Here is a 19,002-nt window from a genome sequence, read left to right as displayed (position 1 = left end):
ATTTTTGTATAGTTAACCCAAAATAACTGCATGAATGCCAACAAGGACATGCACCCAGTTTTTGTGGGGACAAAATATGAAAGTGCCTTAAAAATATTATATAGTTGAATTTGGTTTATTAGTTAACAATACTTTATTATTTCAGAAACTAACAGATTATGATAAAAAGTATGAGGATGAAAGATGGGAAATAAGATTTGAGGTAAGTTACAATCCAAACATTTTGGAAACTTGGATACTTCATCAATACAGGGGATCTAATATAAGATCAGGAAGTAATAAGCATTTTCTTTTATAACAGCTTTATTGAGATATAATTTACATACTATAAAATTCACCATCTTAAAATGTACAATGCAGTGGGTGTTAAGTATATTCAGAGTTGTGCAATCATCACAACTACTTAATTCCACAACATTTCATCATTCCAGAAAGAAACCCCATACCAACAGGAGTCACTTTCCTTTCCCAGTTTCCTGGAGACCAGTAATCTGTCTCTCTGGATTTTCCTATTTTGGACATTTTATATAAAGAGAATCACATAATATGTAGCCCTTTATAACACAGTTTCTTTTACTAGAAAAACATTTTTAAGCTTCATTCACGTGGCAGTATGTATCCTTATTATTGATGAATAACTTTCCATTGCATGGATATACTACATTTTGTTTATCCATTCATTGGTTGATGGACAGTTGGGTTTCCACCTTTTTGCAATTGTGAATACAGCTGTGAACATTTGCATACAAGTTTTTATGTGGGCATCTGTTTTCACTTCTCTTGGATATGGACCTGATTCCTACCAGTGGAATTGCTGAGTCATATAGTGACTTTTTACCATTTTAAGGAACTTTGAGACTGTTTTCCAAAGGGGATGCACCATTTTACTCTTATACTAGGAGTCTCCAAGGTTCCATTTTTTTTTTCCATATCCTTATCAACACTTGCTATCTGACTCCCACCACCTCTCCCCCCCCCCCCCCCCCGCCATCCTAGGATAGGTGTGAAGTGGTATTTCATTGTAGTTTTGATTTGCTTTTCTCTGGTGATTGATGATGGTGAGCATCTTTTCATACGCTCTTTTTTTGGCCATTTGTGTATTTTCTTTGAAGAAATTTCTGTTCAAATACTCTTCCCAGGATTTGACACCAAAAGCAAAGCCAACAAACACAAAATTAAACAAGTGGGACTATATCAAACCAAGAAGCTCGGCACAGCAAAAGAAACCATCAACAAAATAAAAAGGCAGCCTACAGAATGGGAAGAAGTGTTCGAAAATCAAATATCTGATAAGTCATAATATCCAAAATATATAAAAACTTACACAAATCAATAGTAAATAATAAACAATCTGATTAAAAAGTAGACACAGGAACTAAACAGACATTTTTTCAAAGAAGATGTACAAATAACCAACAGACACATGAAAAGGTGCTCAACATCACTAATCATCAGGGAAATGCAAATCAAAACCACAATGAGGTGTCACCTCACACATGTTAGAACGGCCATCATCAAAAAGACAAAAAGAAATGCTGGTGAGGATGTAGAGAAAAGGAAACCCTTGTGCACCATAGTGGGTATGTACATTGGTACAACCACTATGGAAAATAGTATGAAGGTTGCTCAAAAAATAAAAATAGAACTGTCATTCTCAATTTCACTTCTAGGCATGTATTCAGAGGAAACAAAAGCACTGTCTTGAAGAACTGTGTGCTGTACCCCATGCCCATTGCAGAATTATTTACAATAGCCACAACCTGGAAACAGCCTAAGTGGCCATCAGCGGATGAGTGGATAAAGATGTGGGGTGTGTGGTGTGAGGCTGTATGTTTGTACACACTGGAATAGTATTCTATTTGGCCATAAAAAGGAACTCCTGCCATTTTTGACAACATAGATGGATCTTGAAGGCATTATGTTAAGTGAAATAAGTCAAAAATACGGTATGATCTAATACGTGGAATCTAAAAAAAAAAAAAACTGAACTCAGATACAACAGATTGGTGGTTGCCAGGGGTAAGGGATGAAGAGAGGGGGAAATGCATGAAGGCATCAAAAGATACAAACTTCCAGATGTAAGTCCTGGGGATGTAATGTACAACATGGTGATTATAGTTAACAACACTGTATTGTATACTTGAAAGTTGCTAAGAGAGTTGATAGTAAATGTTTTTATCAGAAAAAAAAAATTTATAAATATTATGAGGTTATTGGTGTGAACCTTTTGTGGTAGTCATTTCAAAGTATATACATGTATTAAATAATTACGTTGTATACCTTGCACTAATACAATGTTATATGTCAATTATATTTCAATAAATCCAGAAAAAAATAGAAAATAAAGGTAAAAAAGAATGAAAAAATCTCCTGCCCATTTTTAGTTGGGTTGTTTTTGTTGAATTGTAAGAGTTCTTTATATTCTGTATATAAGTCCTTTATCAGAAATACGATTGGCAGGTATTTCCTCCCATTTTGTGGGTTATCTTTTCACTTTCTTAATGGTGTCCTTTAAAGCACCAAAATTTTTTATCTTGACGAAGTCTTTTTTTTTCTTTTGTCACTTGTGCTTTTTGCTGCAGGAAGAGTTTTAATGAAAGTTTCATTATTAATAAGTAGAATTTTATTCCTATGATTATAAAAATAGCAAACTTACTGTCAAGTGCTTTGTAACAAATCAGTAAAATTTAGCAGTCATAGTCACTTTTTGCTGAACTCTACTAAGTGGTTCAGATAGATTTTGTTCTGTTTTGCCACCAGTTTGGAAATGTTAAATATTAATAAATTAATCTACAAATTTAAATGTGATTATTTTACTTTTTATGCTAATTACCACATTTAAGAATCTTTTAAAGCTTTCATTAAAAAAAAAAAAAAAAACACCCAGGGGAACCTGGGTGGCTCAGTCAGTTGAGCATCCAACGTCGGAACAGGTCATGATCTCCTGGTTTGTGAGTTCAAGCCCCACATCAGACTCTGTGCTGACAGCTCAGAGCCTGGAGCCTGCTTCAGATTCTGTTTCCCTTTCTGTCTACCCCACCCCCGCTCGCATTCTGTCTCTCTCTTGTCTCTCTCTCTCTCAAAAATAAATAAACATTAAAAGAATTTTTTTTAAAACATCCAAATTTTTATAATACCTTTGCATTTAATAACTGCTGACTGCCAGGATCCTCTTGGGAATCACATAAGTTTTAGTTTTTGGTTATGCTTTTTTAGAGTTTAAAGACAGCACACTTTTTTTTTTTTTTTTTTTTTTTTGACGATTTTAACTTGAATCTTCCTTTGGCATTTCATATATTATTTTAGTTTTTATTATAAGGTATATACTTATTCTAAAAATAAATACTGTAGAAATGCGAATAGAAAAAAAGTCCCCTTTCTACACATCAGATGCCCCAGTCCCACTAAGCAGTGACAATTACCATTAACTGTTAGCCAATCTTCCAGAGTTTTGTGTGTATATGTAAATATGTATACATTAAAAAAAAAAAAAACATTCATCTGAGTTTTTAAACACACACAAAAATTTTTTAACTGGAGGAACAAAAGAGTGCTGAAGATCTTTACTCACATTTTGGTCCTAAAACAAAATTATTTTGTGGTATTCATTAAGAGAGCTTGCTTTCTGCTAATTGAAAATTAATTGGCACTGTAATGAATGTATTGGATTTCTGTAATAGCTGTTCTGAAATCTGAATTTGTTTTTGGTGCTTTAGGAATTGCTTTTGTCTGAAACAGAAACTCCTATTTTACCACCATACTTGCCTTCATCTCTGCCTCCCCCAGAAGAACTCTATGCTGTTCAAGTTAAGCATGTTGTCTCACCTAATGAGGTATGTGGTCTAAATGATCGGTTGTTGGTTAAAAATATAACAGGCAGTCTTGATCTTAAACTCGAGGATCAACTCTTCACACTTCTGTCTTCCTGATCTTAAATAATTGAAAATCAGTGACCTCCAGTTTGCCCAATGTGTCATTTCCTCTTCAGACATTTGTTAATAAAGCAAGTTTTTCAGGCAGTTTCTGTGTTGTGTTGCTTTAGTCATGTTTATATCAATATTTAGGTTTTTAGGGCAGAACTGTTTCCATCTATGAAATCTTAAACATCTCATTTCTGTGGCTTCTTCCCACACTGAACTCTAGCTGCTCTTTACCCTCCTCTGTTTTCCATGCCACTTACCGTCTTCTAACACACGGTGTCCCTTTCTTACTATGATTGTCTGCTTCACCCTACTAGAATGTAGCTCCATGAAGACTAGGACTTTGGCCTGATTTGGTCACAGATGTGTTCCCAGAACTAGAATGCTGCCTGTTATATAATGGGCACTCAACAAATATTGACTGAATAAATAAGTTCACTAAAGAAAATTCGATTACATGACCTTGCCTAACAAGAAAGAAGTGACAAATCAAGTAGCTCAGGCCGTTCCTTCAGCTCTTTTCCATAGTAAACCGTTTTTCACAGGCGGAAGAATTGGCTATATAATTCTATCAGAGAAAATAGTATACAGCTGTTGTTGGTTTTTGTAATGATTTCTTTTCCTTTTACTTATTTATTTCTGCATCACAAATTACCCCAAACTTAGCTTGGAACAAAACCCACATGAGAGTCAGAAATCCAGGAGCTACTTAATTAGGTACTGGCTCCGGATCTCTCGCTGACGGGCTGCGGAGATGTTGGTGGTAGAAATGGCACCCAGGACCCACTTCCAAAAAGACTGTGCTGGGTGTGGTCTGGAGGCTCAGTGCTTTGCCCTGTGGGCCTCCCCTCGGGCTTGCTGGGAACATGGCGCATGCTTCCCTGAGGAGAGTTGCAGGGAGAGCATACGACCAAGACCGGGGCCACGTGTCTTTGATGCTCTGATCTCAGCAGTAACATATCATCACTCCTGTCACACTCTCTTGTTCACAAAGATCAACTCTGGTCTGATGTGGGAGAGGAACTGTGCAAGGGATCATCAAGGCCCTTGTTCAGACTGCCTGCTGCAATAATTTTGTCCGTATAAGTGAATACTAAAAATTACAAAATTCGAAAGTCTTTTCCTTCCCTTCTCCCCACTTAGGTGTATATCTGCCTTGATTCTGTAGAAAGTTGCAATCTGTTTAACCAGCATAGTGACACAGATGACAGTGGAGTTAGCTGGGAATCTGAGTCTGAAAGCCTTAACGAAGCACTGAGGAGGTTCAATAAGAATGTGGAAACATTTCCTCCGCTGACGGATTTTAGAACAGGTATGCTAAATTTTCTGAGTATAATAGGATCCCTAATAAAACCGCTGTTTTGTTTGAATGGACTTTTGAGGCTGGGCTATTTCTAATGTTAACTGATACTTGTACACTTGATGAGCACCATCTCTTTGAATCCACAAGACACTCTAGATGAAGTGTCGTTCTCATTTTCCAGATGAAGGGAAGTAACTGCCTTGGGGCATTTCCATGTTCCAGAACTCAGTCTGCATTGGAAAATTGACTGCATAAGATGATTTTGCTAAGCCTGAGGTTTTGCCATTAGCTCAAATTGTGAAAGTTGTCATTCAGACCTAAAAGACATTAATTTTAATTACAAACCACCTAAGTTGGTAATTTTGAAGTAGGGTATGGGCACTCAGATGTGTCCTGTCTTGTCAGCATAGGTCAAACAGTACTGTATATTTTTCTTCTAATCCATTCCTACCCATCTTTATTGTATATGTGATTCTTTTAAGAAAAAAAATGCATCTCATTACTGGTGTTGACAATTTCTGAAAACCAAGAGTGGTATCTATACATTTTTATCACTGTGTGATACAGAGATGTATTTTTTCTTAGTATTTTGTGTATCAGAGGATAAGCTAAAGCAAAGGAAAACATGAGCCTAAAATCTTACCTGATTTTACTCAATGAGATTTTAATTAGTTGTGACTCATGTTTGGCTGATAAACAGCACTCGCTTTCCCTCTGTTCTTCCCCCAAACTGTACATAGCAGTTTAGATGTCTGCTCAACGGTCCCCACACTGTAGGTGTTCCCTGCCCTCCCCATAGAAGGTAGCATTGCCCGCCACCCTCCCCTGCCCCATTTTTCCTCATGCGTACTGCTTCTTTTTCAAAAAGCACTGTGAGTTGGGACTCTCTGTACCTAATTGTGTCATCAGCAATTAGAAGGGCACCTTGTGCAAGCTAGGTGCTCATAAACATTTGTTGAAGGAGTGACAAATAAATTCATGATTTTTTTCTTTTTATAAACTCAGATTTATAGCCTGGATGAGATAATTCCTTCCTCATTGTGTTCTTGTCTAAAGGGAAGTCACAGAAACCTACTGTGTGTAATGTGATTATTCATGGAGCTATACATATATTGTGCATTTTCTGTGGGTATTTTATCCTTCAGTAAAAGGTTTTTTTTTTTAATATGCATATGTACAAGTTGATTTGTAGGCAAATGCCTATTAAAAAGTTATTTTGTAGGTTAAAATAACATGACAACTAGGTTGGTTGGGTTGTTGTTGTTTTGTTTTGTTTTGTTTTTAATTCTATTTTGAGATGAAACTTCAGCCATGTTTTTAAGGCTGGAAATGGTAAAAGTTGAAAGGACTGTTAACAGTGATTCAGTCAATTGCTTACTATGCAGACCGCTCTATTAGAGGAGATTCTTTACTGTTTCATTGATAATCTTCTCTATAAACTCAAGAAATTGTTTACAACTCTTTCATAAAAATCTCTGTACATTAGAGTTGTGTAGTATTTAAATACCATTTGCCCACAACTACACTTTTGTGGAGATTATGTAGAAGAGAATAGGATAACATACAGAATGAGAGGGGTGGAAGTAGAAGAAGACAGGAGCCTGAAGTATGCTCTGTCTACCCTGAAATCTAAAAGTGTATGAAGAAAAGGGAAGTAGATACTATACTAATTTTTCCAGTTTTACTCAAGCGTAGCATTCATTCATTAGATTTTTTACCAAGCAATATGGTACCAGATACCGTATTAGGAATACAAATATAGTTCTGCACATAAGAACTAGTGGGCTTGCTGAGAGGGGCATGAAAACTAAGTTCAGTATGAAAATAACAGCTTGCATTAAAGGTGTGTTCACAGTGCCGTAGGATCACAGAGAAACCAACGATTAGTAGTAGTCAGGGCTTTGTAAAATTGGAGCTGATCTTTGAAAGAGAGGTTTATCATTAAAGGGGGCATAGAGGAACATTCTAGATATGGGGAACAGCCAGGAGCTAAAGTAGAAGCTCAAGTGATTCTAGTTAGGTAACACTTGAGGATATGTGGTAGGAGATGGTTGGAGAGTAGATTGTGAAGAACCCTATATATTGCAGTACTAAGGATTTGATATTGGAGATGTTTATAATGCCGTTGAAGAATTATAAACAAGGGCAATTGAATTTTTTAAATTTAATCTTGGTGGTTTTCTACAGAATGGATTGAAGGAGGACCAAATTGAAAGCAGGAATAGCAGAAAGCATCTTTTGCAGAAGGTGATGGCTCAAATGAAAAGACATTTGGGAAGTCTAAGATGCAAGGGCAGTGCAAGGATGGTCTAAGCCATGGGCAGAGGAACTAGGAACTGTGAGAATGGGAGAAGTACCTTTCTTCAGAGTTTAGTGCTTGGGAATTAGGAGAAACAGGTGCATAGACTGTAAGCAGAAACATGCAGGATCCAATGTTTGACAAACTGTTGAGTGTTTAGTTCTGAATGATGGGTTTATGGTGTTTACGTTTTCTTTGTACTTTTCTGTATTAAAAACAATTTTTTAAAGAAAATACAAAGCAATGTGATTTTTTCCTTTTTTCTGTCTTTCTAGAAATGCCTTGCCTTGCTGAATATGATGATGGCTTATGGTATAGAGCAAAGATTGTGTCTGTTAAAGACTTTAATCCCCTAGCTGTCCTGGTGCAATTTGTTGATTACGGATCAACTGAAAAGCTGACAATAAACAGGTTTTTTTTTTTCTTTTAAGTCAACTTAGTTGAATTAGAATTCTTAGAGCTTTTTAAAATAATTATTGGGAAAGTTTTGGTTCTTCTTATAAAATAAAAACTATTTTAAAGCTATTTATTTATTAGGATTTTTTAAATCTATAAGTCTCTTTATTGTAAAATATAACAAACTTTACCATTTTAGCCATTTTTTTCTTTTTTCTATTTTTCTGTTTCTTTTTTTTAATTTAATTTTTTATTTTTTTAAATTTACATCCAAATTAGTTAGCATAGAGTGCAACAATGATTTCAGGAGTAGATTCCTTACTGCCCCTTACCCACTTAGCCCATCCTCCCCCAACCCCTCCAGTAACCCTCAGTTTGTTCTCCATATTTATGAGTCTCTTCTGTTTTGTCCCCGTCCCCGTTTTTATATTATTTTTATTTCCCTTCCTTATGTTCATCTGTTTTGTCTCTTAAAGTCCTCATATGAGTGAAGTTATATGATTTTTTCTTTCTCTGACTAATTTCACTTAGCATAATACCCTCCAGTTCCATCCACATCGTTGCAAATGGCAAGATTTCATTGTTTTTGATTGCCGAGTAATACTCCATTGTATATATATATATACCACATTTTCTTTATCCATTCATCCATTGATGGACAGTTGGGCTCTTTCCATACTTTGGCTATTGTTGATAGTGCTGCTATAAACATGGGGGTGCCTGTGTCCCTTTGAAACAGCACACCTGTACCCCACGGATAAATGCCTGTAGTGCAATTGCTGGGTCGTAGGGTAGTTCTCTTTTTAGTTTTTTGAGGAACCTCCATACTGTTTTCCAGAGTGGCTGAACCAGCTTGCATTCCCACCAAAAATGCAAAGGCATTTTGGCTTTCTCCGCATCCTTGCCAACATCTGTTGTTGCCTGAGTTGTTAATGTTAGCCATTCTGACAGGTGTAAGATGGTACCATTTTAGCCATTTTTAAGTATACATTTAATTGGTGTTAAGTACATTCAGGATGTTGTGCAGCTAATGCCACTGTCCATTTTCAGGACTTTTTCCTGATCCCACACAGAAATTCTGTACACATTAAACAATAACATTCCATTCCTTTTCCTTAGCTACTGATCACCTTTATTCTACTTTCTGTCTTCGTGAATTTGCCCTATTTTAGGTACCTTATATAAGTACTATCATAGAGTATTTGTCCTTCTGTGTCTGGTTTATTTTACTTAGGATAACATTTCCAGGGCATATTCAGTTATAGCATGTATCAGAATTTCATTATTTTTATGGCTAAATAACACTCCTTTGTATATACCACATTTGGTTTATTCGTATGTTGATGGACACGTGGGCGATTTCCATCCTTTGGCTATTGTGCATAATGCTGCTATGGACATTAATGTACAAGTAGCTGTTTGAGTCCCTGCTTTATGTTGTTTGGTGTGTATACCTAGAAGTGGAATTGCTGGATCATATAGTAATTTTGTTTAACTTTTTGGGGAACTGCCAAACTTTTCTGCAGTGTCTATACCATTTTACTTTCCTGCCAGCAATGCATAAGGCTTCCAGTTTCTCCACATCCTTGCCGACACCTGTTTTTTTTCTAATTTTTTTTTGTTTGTAATATTTGATTGTGGTAAAATACATGTATCATAAAATTTACGATTTTAACCACTTTTAAATGTACAGTTAAGTAATGTTAACTATACTTACATTGCTATGTAGCCAACCTCCAGAAATCTTTTCATTTTGCAAAACAGAACCTTTGTACCCTTTAAACAGTATTCCCCCTCTTTCGCCCCTCATCCAGTCCCTGGCAGCCACCATTCTACTTCTTTCCCTATGAATTTAACTGTTGTAGGTATCCCATATAAGTAGAATCATTCAGCAGTTGTCTTTGTATAACTAGCTCATTTCATTTAGCATAATGTCCTCAAGGTTCATCCATGTGGTAGCATGTATCAGAATTTTCTTCCTTTTTAAGGCTGGATAATATCCCATCATTGTATATATTACCCTTTATTTATCCATTCATCCATTGATGGATATTTTTTTAATATAATTTACTGTCAAGTTGGCTAACATACAGTGTATGCAGTGTCCTCTTGGTTTTGGGGATAGATTCCCATGATTCACCGCTTACATACTAAACCCAGTGCTCATCCCAACAGGTGCCCTCCTCAATGCCCATCACCCATTTCCCCTCTCCCCTGCCGCCCTCATCAACCCTCAGTTTGTTCTCTGTATTTAAGAGTCTCCTATAGTTTGCCTCCCTCCCTCTCTGTTTGTAACTATTTTTTTTCTTCTTCCCTTCCCCCACCGTCTTCTGTTAAGTTTTTCAAGATCCACATATGAGTGAAAACATATGATATCTTTCTCTGACTGATGTATTTCGCTTAGCATAATACCCTCCAGTCCCATCCACGTTGCTGCAAATGGCATGATTTCATTCTTTCTCATTGCTAAGTAGTATTCCATTGTATCTATAAACCACATCTTCTTTATCCATTCATCCGTCATTGGACATTTAGGCTCTTTCCATAATTTGGCTATTGTTGAAAGTGCTACTATAAACATTGGGGTACATGTGCCCCTATAAATCAGCACTCCTGTATCCTTTGGATAAATTCCTAGTAGTGCTATTGCTCCGTTGTAGGGTAATTCTATTTTTAATTTTTTGAGGACCCTCCACACTGTTTTCCAGAGCAGCTGCACCAGTTTGCATTCCCACCAGCAGTGCAAGAGGGTTCCCATTTCTCCACATCCTCTCCAGCATATATAGTCTCCTGATTTGTTCATTTTAGCCACTCTGGCATGAGGTGGTATCTGAGTGTGGTTTTCATTTGTATTTTGCTGATGATGAGTGACGTTGAGCATTTTTTCATGTCTGTTGGCCATCTGGATGTCTTCTTTGGAAAAGTGTCTATTCATGTCTTCTGACCACTTCCTCACTGGATTATTGTTTTTTTGGGTGTTGAGTTTGGTAAGTTCTTTATAGATTTTGGATACTAACCCTTTATACAGTATGTCTTTTGCAAATATCTTTTCCCATTCCATCGGTTGCCTTTGTTTTGTTGATTGTTTTTTTTTTTTTTTTTCAGTCCAGAAGACTTTTATCTCAGTGAGGTCCCAATAGTTCATTTTTTCTTTTAATTCCTTTGCCTTTGGAGATGTGTCAAGCAAGAAATTGCCACGGCTGAGGTCAAAGAGGTTGTTGCCTGCTTTCTCCTCTAGGGTTTTGATGGTTTCCTGTCTCACATTTAGGTCTTTCATACATTTTGAATTTATTTTTGTGTGTGGTGTAAGAAAGTGGCCCAGGTTCATATTTCTGCATGTTGTGGTCCAGTTCTCCCAGCACCATTTGCTAAGGAGACTTTTTTCCATTGGATACTCTTTCCTGCTTTGTCAAAGATTAGTTGGGCATACATTTGTGGGTCCAATTCTGGGTTCTCTCTTCTGTTCCACTGGTCTATGTGTCTGTTTTTGTGCCAATACCATTCTGTCTTGATGATTACAGATTTGTAGTAAAGGCTAAAGTCTGGGATTGTGATGCCTCCCACTTTTGTTTTCTTTTCCAACATAACTTTGGCTATTCAGGGTTTTTGTGGTTCCATAAAAAGTTTAGGATTGTTTGTTCTAGCTTTGAGAAGAATGCCTGTGCAATTTTGATTGGGATTGCACTGAATGTGTAGATTGCTTTGGGTAGTATTGACATTTTAACAATATTTGTTCTTCCAATCCATGAGCATGGAATGTTTTTCTATTTCTTTGTGTCTTCTTCAATTTCCTTCATAAGTTTTCTGTAGTTTTCAGCATACAGATCTTTTACATCTTTGGTTAGGTTTATTCCTAGGTATTTTATGGTTCTTGGTGCAATTGTAAATGGGAACGATTTCTTGGTTTCTCATTCTGTTGCTTCATTATTGGTGTATAGAAATGCAACCAATTTCTGTACACTGATTTTGTATCCTGCACATTCATAGATATTTTGGTTGATTCCACATTTTAGCTATTGTGAATAATACTGATATGAATGTGAATGTATAAATATCTCTTCAAGACCCTGCCTTCAATTCTTTGGGGGTATATACTGAGAAGTGGAATTGCAGGATCACATACTCGTTCTATATTTAATATTTGGAGGAGCCAGCAAACTGTTTTCCATTTTATACCAGGTGTCCCAGGAGCTCCAGTTTCTCTCTACATCCTCACCAACACTCATTATTTTCTGGGGTTTTGATACTAGCCACCCTAATGGGTTTGAGGTTACATCTCATTGTGGCTTTGATTTGCATTTCCCTGATGATTAGTAATGTTGAGTATCTTTTCATGTGCTTGTTGGCCATTTATGTATCTTCTTTGGAGAAATGTCTACTTTTTAATGTATATTTTCTATCATTCTGTAGGTTGTTTTTTCACTTCGTTGATTATGTCCTTTGCACAGTTTTTGATTTTGTTGTAGTCCAGTTTATTTTTTCTTCTCTTGTTTGTGCTTTTGGTGTCACAGCTAAGAATTCATTGCCAAATCCAATGTCCAAACCTTTATCCCTATGTTTTAGTTTTGGCTGTTAGAGAATTTTAATCATGACATTCTGAACATTTTAAGAATTTCTTTTGTGACAGACTGCGTCAGATTCCTCTTCATCTTATGCAGTATCCAGCCCGAGCCATAAAGGTTCTCTTGGCAGGGTTTAAACCTCCCTTAAGAGATCCGGGGAAGACCAGAATACCATATTGTCCCAAATGGAGCATGGAAGCACTGTGGGCAATGATAGACTGTCTTCAAGGGAAACAGCTTTATGCTTCTTCCATGGTAACTATCTATCTTAATTAAATCTTCTTGAAGCTATTTCTAGGGTCCCTATTAATTTTCTAAAGTACTTTTTGTTGTTGTTGTTGTTTATTTTTGAGACAGTTTGAGCAGGGGAGGGGCAGAGAGAGGGAGACAGAATCAGAAGCAGGTCCAGGCTCTGAGCTGTCAGCACAGAGCCCGACATGGGGCTGAAACTCAAGAACCAAGAGATCATAACCTGAGCTGAAGTCAGAGGCTTAACCGACTGAGCCACCCAGATGCCACCCCTAAAGTGCTTTCAATCTATGCAAATCTAGATGCAAAAAAATTGCTTTTAAGCATATAAAGCTATAAATATACAAGGTTAATTTTAAGGTTTGTTAAAATTATGTTTTAGTTTATATTTAGCAAACTTTTATTATAAAATATCATTGATGTAATCAATCAATAAGATGACAATGATCAAGATGAGTGTCCTGTAGTCAAAGAATTCATAAGTCAATGAAGGAAATGAAACATTTGTAAACCATTAATGAGGTAGAATGAAATACAGTCTATCATATCATAAAAGAAGTATAGGTAACTTGGGGAGATGGTGTATAAGGATTGATTATTTCCCGGGCACCTGGGTGGCACAGACATCTGACTCTTGATTTCTGCCCATGTCATGATCTCATGGTTAGTGAGTTCAAGCTCCACATGGGGCTCCACACTGTCAGCATGAAGCCTACTTGGGCTTCTCCCTCTCTTCTCTTTCTGCCCCTCCCCTGCTCATGGGCCCTCTCAAAATAAATAAATAAACTTTAAAAAAGGATTATTTCCATCTAAAGAGATTAGGATATATATAGTATTTGAACTCCTCCTTAGGCATTCAAATAATAAGTAACAATAATAATAAAAATAATAAAAAAGTAAAAACAATAATAAGGTAGGTCTGGGAAGTGAATTGAACTGTATCTGAAAAATAGGAAAGACCAGAATAGGAATTCTGGTCGAAACCTTGAAAAGGATGGACGTGTACTAGTTTTGAATTTAATGCCGTAGAACTGATCAAAAAGTCCAAATAAACACACACAGCACTCACGTTCCACACCAAGCACACAGAGAGAAACATACAACACACACTGTACTTATAACATCCAAAATAAATGGCAAAGACACCCAATAAAATATACACCAAACATATACCGCACAAAAAACCATGTCATAGAACACACACTTACCAAAAACCTTTTACACAAACTACACATAAACCACAAACTTCCCACACACATCATAAAAAACCACACTCAGAGCACATATATACCACGTACATAAAACACATTACAGACCCACTTGAAATACAACAAACAAGAATTACACAAAACACACAAGACACACAAATACCGCATATAGCATGCATACCACACACATCCCACACAACCACAAGAATACCATTCACACACACCACGTATTCACTGAGACACCAAACATAACACATGAACAACTCAAAAGCACACAACACTTAACACACACACACACACACACACACACACACACACACCACCAATAACCTACACCACATATATAGCACTCACACCCCACACATAATACAGAGAAACATACAACACACACTACACATACAGAACACACACAAAAACCAAATCACCCAAACACCATATACTCATTCAATACATACCAACCACACAAATACATCATTCAACAAACATCACACACCACACCTACATCATACCTACAACACATTTATACTATAAACTGCACACAACCCATTCATCACATATATACCATTCACACTGCACATACACCACACATAAATACCATACACCATATACTTACCCAACATATAACACAAACACCACACCAAAAACACAAGATACCACACACATATGCCACACATACCTGTCACACAGTACACATGTACCATGTGCACACACATATCACACAAACATCAAATATACAACACACACCAAACATATAGCACACTGATACACCACAAAAACACCACACACAAATATACAATATGCACTACAGAAATATCAGTCACACACCACATAGGCACCACATATAACGAACCCAACACTGGAACACCCACACCGCTCACAACAGACACCAGCATAAACCACACACTAAGGCGGGTAGCACACACACAAAACACAAAACACATAGGGAATATAAACACATACTGCATACCTGACACTAATACACTATTTACACACCACACATACCAAATATCTGCCACGCAAACACATCACACAACAAACACCATGCACACCACTCATACACCACACATACAACTCTTATACTACACACTTATACTACACACACTGCACACACGAGTATATGCCACATACACATACATGTTTGGTACACCATGCACATCTCACACATAATGCACACACATTACACACAACGCATACTACACACACACACCATGCCCCAGTCAAAACCACTCACACTGCTCATATTACCAGACACACACAACACACATACCACACAGTCCATACACACAGCACACAAGCATCACATACACCAAACATACAGCACACACGAACTACACATAACCCACATATAACACAAAAACCACACCAAAATATAGCACACTACAGAAATATTATTCATACACCACATATACACCACACACATACCAACATAACACATAAACCACACAAACACACACTAAAACACCACTCAGCACCACACATAACACACACAAAACGCACAACACATACAGAATACACATAACATACTGCACACACATTACCCACATATCACATACACACTACACGTACAACACACACACCACACCTATATCATGCATATAACACATTTATGAAAAAAAACAAAGGTTCAAATAAGAAAGTCCAGATCATGTTTAATATAAATATTCTTTCTTTAAAAAAAATTTTTTTAACGTTTTATTTATTTTTGAGACAGGGAGAGACAGAGCATGAACAGGGGAGGGTCAGAGAGAGGGAGACACAGAATCCGAAACAGGCTCCAGGCTCTGAGCTGTCAGCACAGAGCCCGACGCGGGGCTCGAACTCACGGACCGCGAGATCGTGACCTGAGCCGAAGTCGGCCGCTTAACTGACTGAGCCACCGAGGCACCCCTAAATATTCTTTCTTTAGAAGATTAGCATGTCACAAAGGGGTGTCCCATAGGCAGAATCTAGCCTGAACCTGTTTTATTTAGTGCAGTGTTTAAAATTGGAAAAACTCACCCCCCAAAATTCTGTATTTCTAACTTCTGGTTAAATATTAAAAATTCCAGGAATCCTAGGTCTCCTGTCCAAACTGGCACTCAGCCAGAGTGGTATAGCAACAACCCCTTTGAATGGAAATACACTCTTTAATTCAGCCTGGTCCTCAACACTATTGTTTCGGCCCAACCTACCCAGGATTTGGGGATTCCTGACGTACTGGCTCTGACAAGAATGAGCTCTTAGTGAAACAACTAGAAAGTACATTTTGAAAACCTCTAGAGGTACATATCATGCTTCTGTGTGTGCAGAGTAAATAGCTTATGTATGGTTTCTCTCAGGAAGCCAGTGGAAACACAGAGTTGTAAGTATTTTTACAGATAAATGTATTTATTTACCACCATGAATAACATTCAAAATTTGGTCAGTTTATGCATAAAGGTACATGGGTAGAATATAAATGAATTTTAACAGGATGGTAGCGTTAAAGCCCATTGGCTCAATCTAGGTAAACTTTTGGGAAGACTTAAATTTTAAATAAAGTGTAAGAATGGAAAGAATGGGATTTAATAGGAAACCATCACAAAGACCTCTTTAAAGTATAAATTATTAATAAATTTGGAGAATGCCTTTTCCTTCCAGTGTGATACAGGCAAAATGTAGGAGAGAAAAGCCAGCAAAGACCTTACTGTATTTTCTTGACAACTGTCTTTTAATTTTAGGCTCAGGCACCAGAACAAATAGTGATGTTATATGAAGATGAACAGTATCCAGTTCATATGTCATTAGTAGAAATGGGGCTGGCAGACCGAGACGAATGATGTGAGTATCATGACTTCTTGTTCACCCTTATGATCAGCATAAAGCATGCAACTAATATAGTGGAGATTAATACTAAATTGCCCATAAAAGCATCTTTGGATTTTCCTTGATTTCTCAAAGAATGATAACAAAGCTCAACAAGACTCTTCTAGACTTCTTTGCAGGCCCTTTTCACCTATTGAATACCAGAACCAGAGAGGATCTGCATCTGTAAGAATGCTTGGAATGGCTATCATGACTATTCATAGTACCAGATAGTTGTTGGGGCACTAGAAGTAATTTAAGCACACAAGGATATGGTATGCACAGAACACTGTTGAACAATCCATGTCCTAATAAAGCTATTGAACTGCTTGGGTAACCAGCTGTTTATTCATCCACATAAATGTACCAGGTGATTAACTAGTTTGAACATTAAATTAAGCAAAGGTTTTAAATAACATGCATTTTGTTTTTCAGGTATACACTTCAGAGCATCTATAGCAGCCCAGAAGAAGGTTTTCTGTTACATGTAGGCCATTTCAGGCTTACTTTTCTTGTTCTGCAGTTGTGCTGGCGTTTTTTTTCTCTTACATGTTAAACTATTAGGAATTGTTTGAAAAAAAAATAATAAATATTTGCTTTCAAGTATTTTCTGGTTTTATTTTACAATAATTTCAAAAGCAAGTATTTTAGGCATATGAAAAAATGTAGCTCATTTTATAACGAATATATATTCAGTTTAAGTAAGGCCTTCTTAGTACAGTTGGAGGCTCCTGGAGTGACCTTCCCCAATCATTCTCTTCCCTGAAGAGGTGAACACTGTTGTGATTCTGGTGTTTATTATTCTTACGTTCTTATTTTGCTGCATATGAATGCATCCATAAGCAAGATATAGTACTGCTGTGTATATTTTTTTAATGCGTGCACTATCACACCTTTAATTTTCTATTGGCACTGTTTATCCATGTTGGTATGCAGTGCTCTACTTTATTCACTTTCACTCTTCTATCTGTGCACATAATTCTGTTGCTAGATATTTAGACTGTTGCCAGTTTTTTCTCAATTACAAATATGTGTACATGTTACGGGTTTTCTAGTATATGTACTTAGTAGTGGAATTTACTAGGTCACGAGGTGATTGTTCTCCAAAAGGTGGTTTACTCCATTTACTACCATCAGTAGTCTGAGTCCCTTGGCAACATGTGGTGTGGCCAGTATATGATACTAGTATAAAAAGGTATCTTATTATTTCAATATGCATTCACTGGTTTAGTAGTCACTTGTTTGCTTTTTCGTATCCTTTGTCCATTTTTGTGTTGAGTTGTTTGTAATTATGTTATCTGTAGGAATTCTTTACATATTCTGGATATTAATCCTTTGTCAAGTATGCGTGTGTGTGTGTATATATATATATATATGTATATATATACATATATATATACATATATATATATCTTCTAGTCTGTGGCTTATCTTTTCTTTTTTGTGGTATCTTTAGACACACCATTCATCAAACTGTTAAGGTTTGCGCTGTGCCTCATTTAAAAATCCTTCTCTATCCTGAGATGATGTATATAACTCTTTATTTGAGAAGTTTGCAACTTTTTTCATATTCAGTTCTTAAATCATCTGGAATTGATATATTTAGCTTTTTTAAAGTTATTGTAGTGACTACAGCAACCTGTAATTATTATGTAGGTGCCTTGTCCTTCCTTCAGGGACATCTTGCTTCTGTCAGCCTACAGTTTTATAGGTTATAACATCAGGGTACCTGTGGTTGTTCAGTTAACACCAGCTAGTTATTTTTCACACGCCCTCCATCCTCAAGTGTCCTATTCTGACCACTTACATATCCTCACTGTAACTTTTCTCCTGTGATGCTCTGTACTCACAGAATGAACTCTTCTACCTGTGTTGTTTGACCTATTTATATTTATTCATGGTTTTAAGTTCCCATTCCATTATATTAAAGAACCTCTACAGTAGATAAATGCTTTAATTTTAGTACTAATTGAACACAGTATATTCTGACTGGAGACATTCTCTTATTCCTTGACTAAACTTTCTGTGCAAGTCTTGTTCTGTGGCTGATGTGCTCATGAAAAATCTGTGCTATTGTATTTCTTGTACTTCTTGGTTTTTATAACCATCTTCAATAAGTAAGAGTCTCATTATTTTTACAGTCTACACAGTTCATAAAGTAATATTTCTTAGACATGCATTCAACTGTAGAAAAGACAGGTGAATTAAAAATGAAAGCTGTTCTTGTACATTTCAAAGAATA

The 19,002-nt window shown here is 36.6% G+C and overlaps 1 protein-coding gene across 2 annotated transcripts in view; it reads left to right on the top strand.

The window, feature by feature from the left end:
- The window catches only part of RNF17 (ring finger protein 17), a 112,615-nt gene extending 94,902 nt beyond the window's left edge, over positions 1-17,713 (top strand). Inside the window, exons 31-37 of one of the 2 annotated variants that reach the window (XM_053901191.1) lie at positions 146-202; positions 3,717-3,833; positions 5,064-5,232; positions 7,798-7,933; positions 12,546-12,735; positions 16,637-16,736; positions 17,196-17,713. In XM_053901191.1, coding sequence (XP_053757166.1) covers positions 146-202; positions 3,717-3,833; positions 5,064-5,232; positions 7,798-7,933; positions 12,546-12,735; positions 16,637-16,735 — 768 coding nt within the window. In that variant the 3' untranslated portion in view covers position 16,736; positions 17,196-17,713. The remainder of the gene's footprint in view (positions 1-145; positions 203-3,716; positions 3,834-5,063; positions 5,233-7,797; positions 7,934-12,545; positions 12,736-16,636; positions 16,737-17,195) is intronic. The other variant, XM_053901192.1, reaches the window with a different exon arrangement.
- Positions 17,714-19,002: the final 1,289 nt, after the last annotated feature.

Source organism: Panthera pardus, unplaced genomic scaffold (genome assembly GCF_024362965.1).
Source record: "Panthera pardus isolate Hobbes unplaced genomic scaffold, ASM2436296v1 HiC_scaffold_1, whole genome shotgun sequence".
Lineage (NCBI taxonomy): Eukaryota > Metazoa > Chordata > Mammalia > Carnivora > Felidae > Panthera > Panthera pardus.
This window is presented reverse-complemented; position numbering and strand designations above follow the sequence as displayed.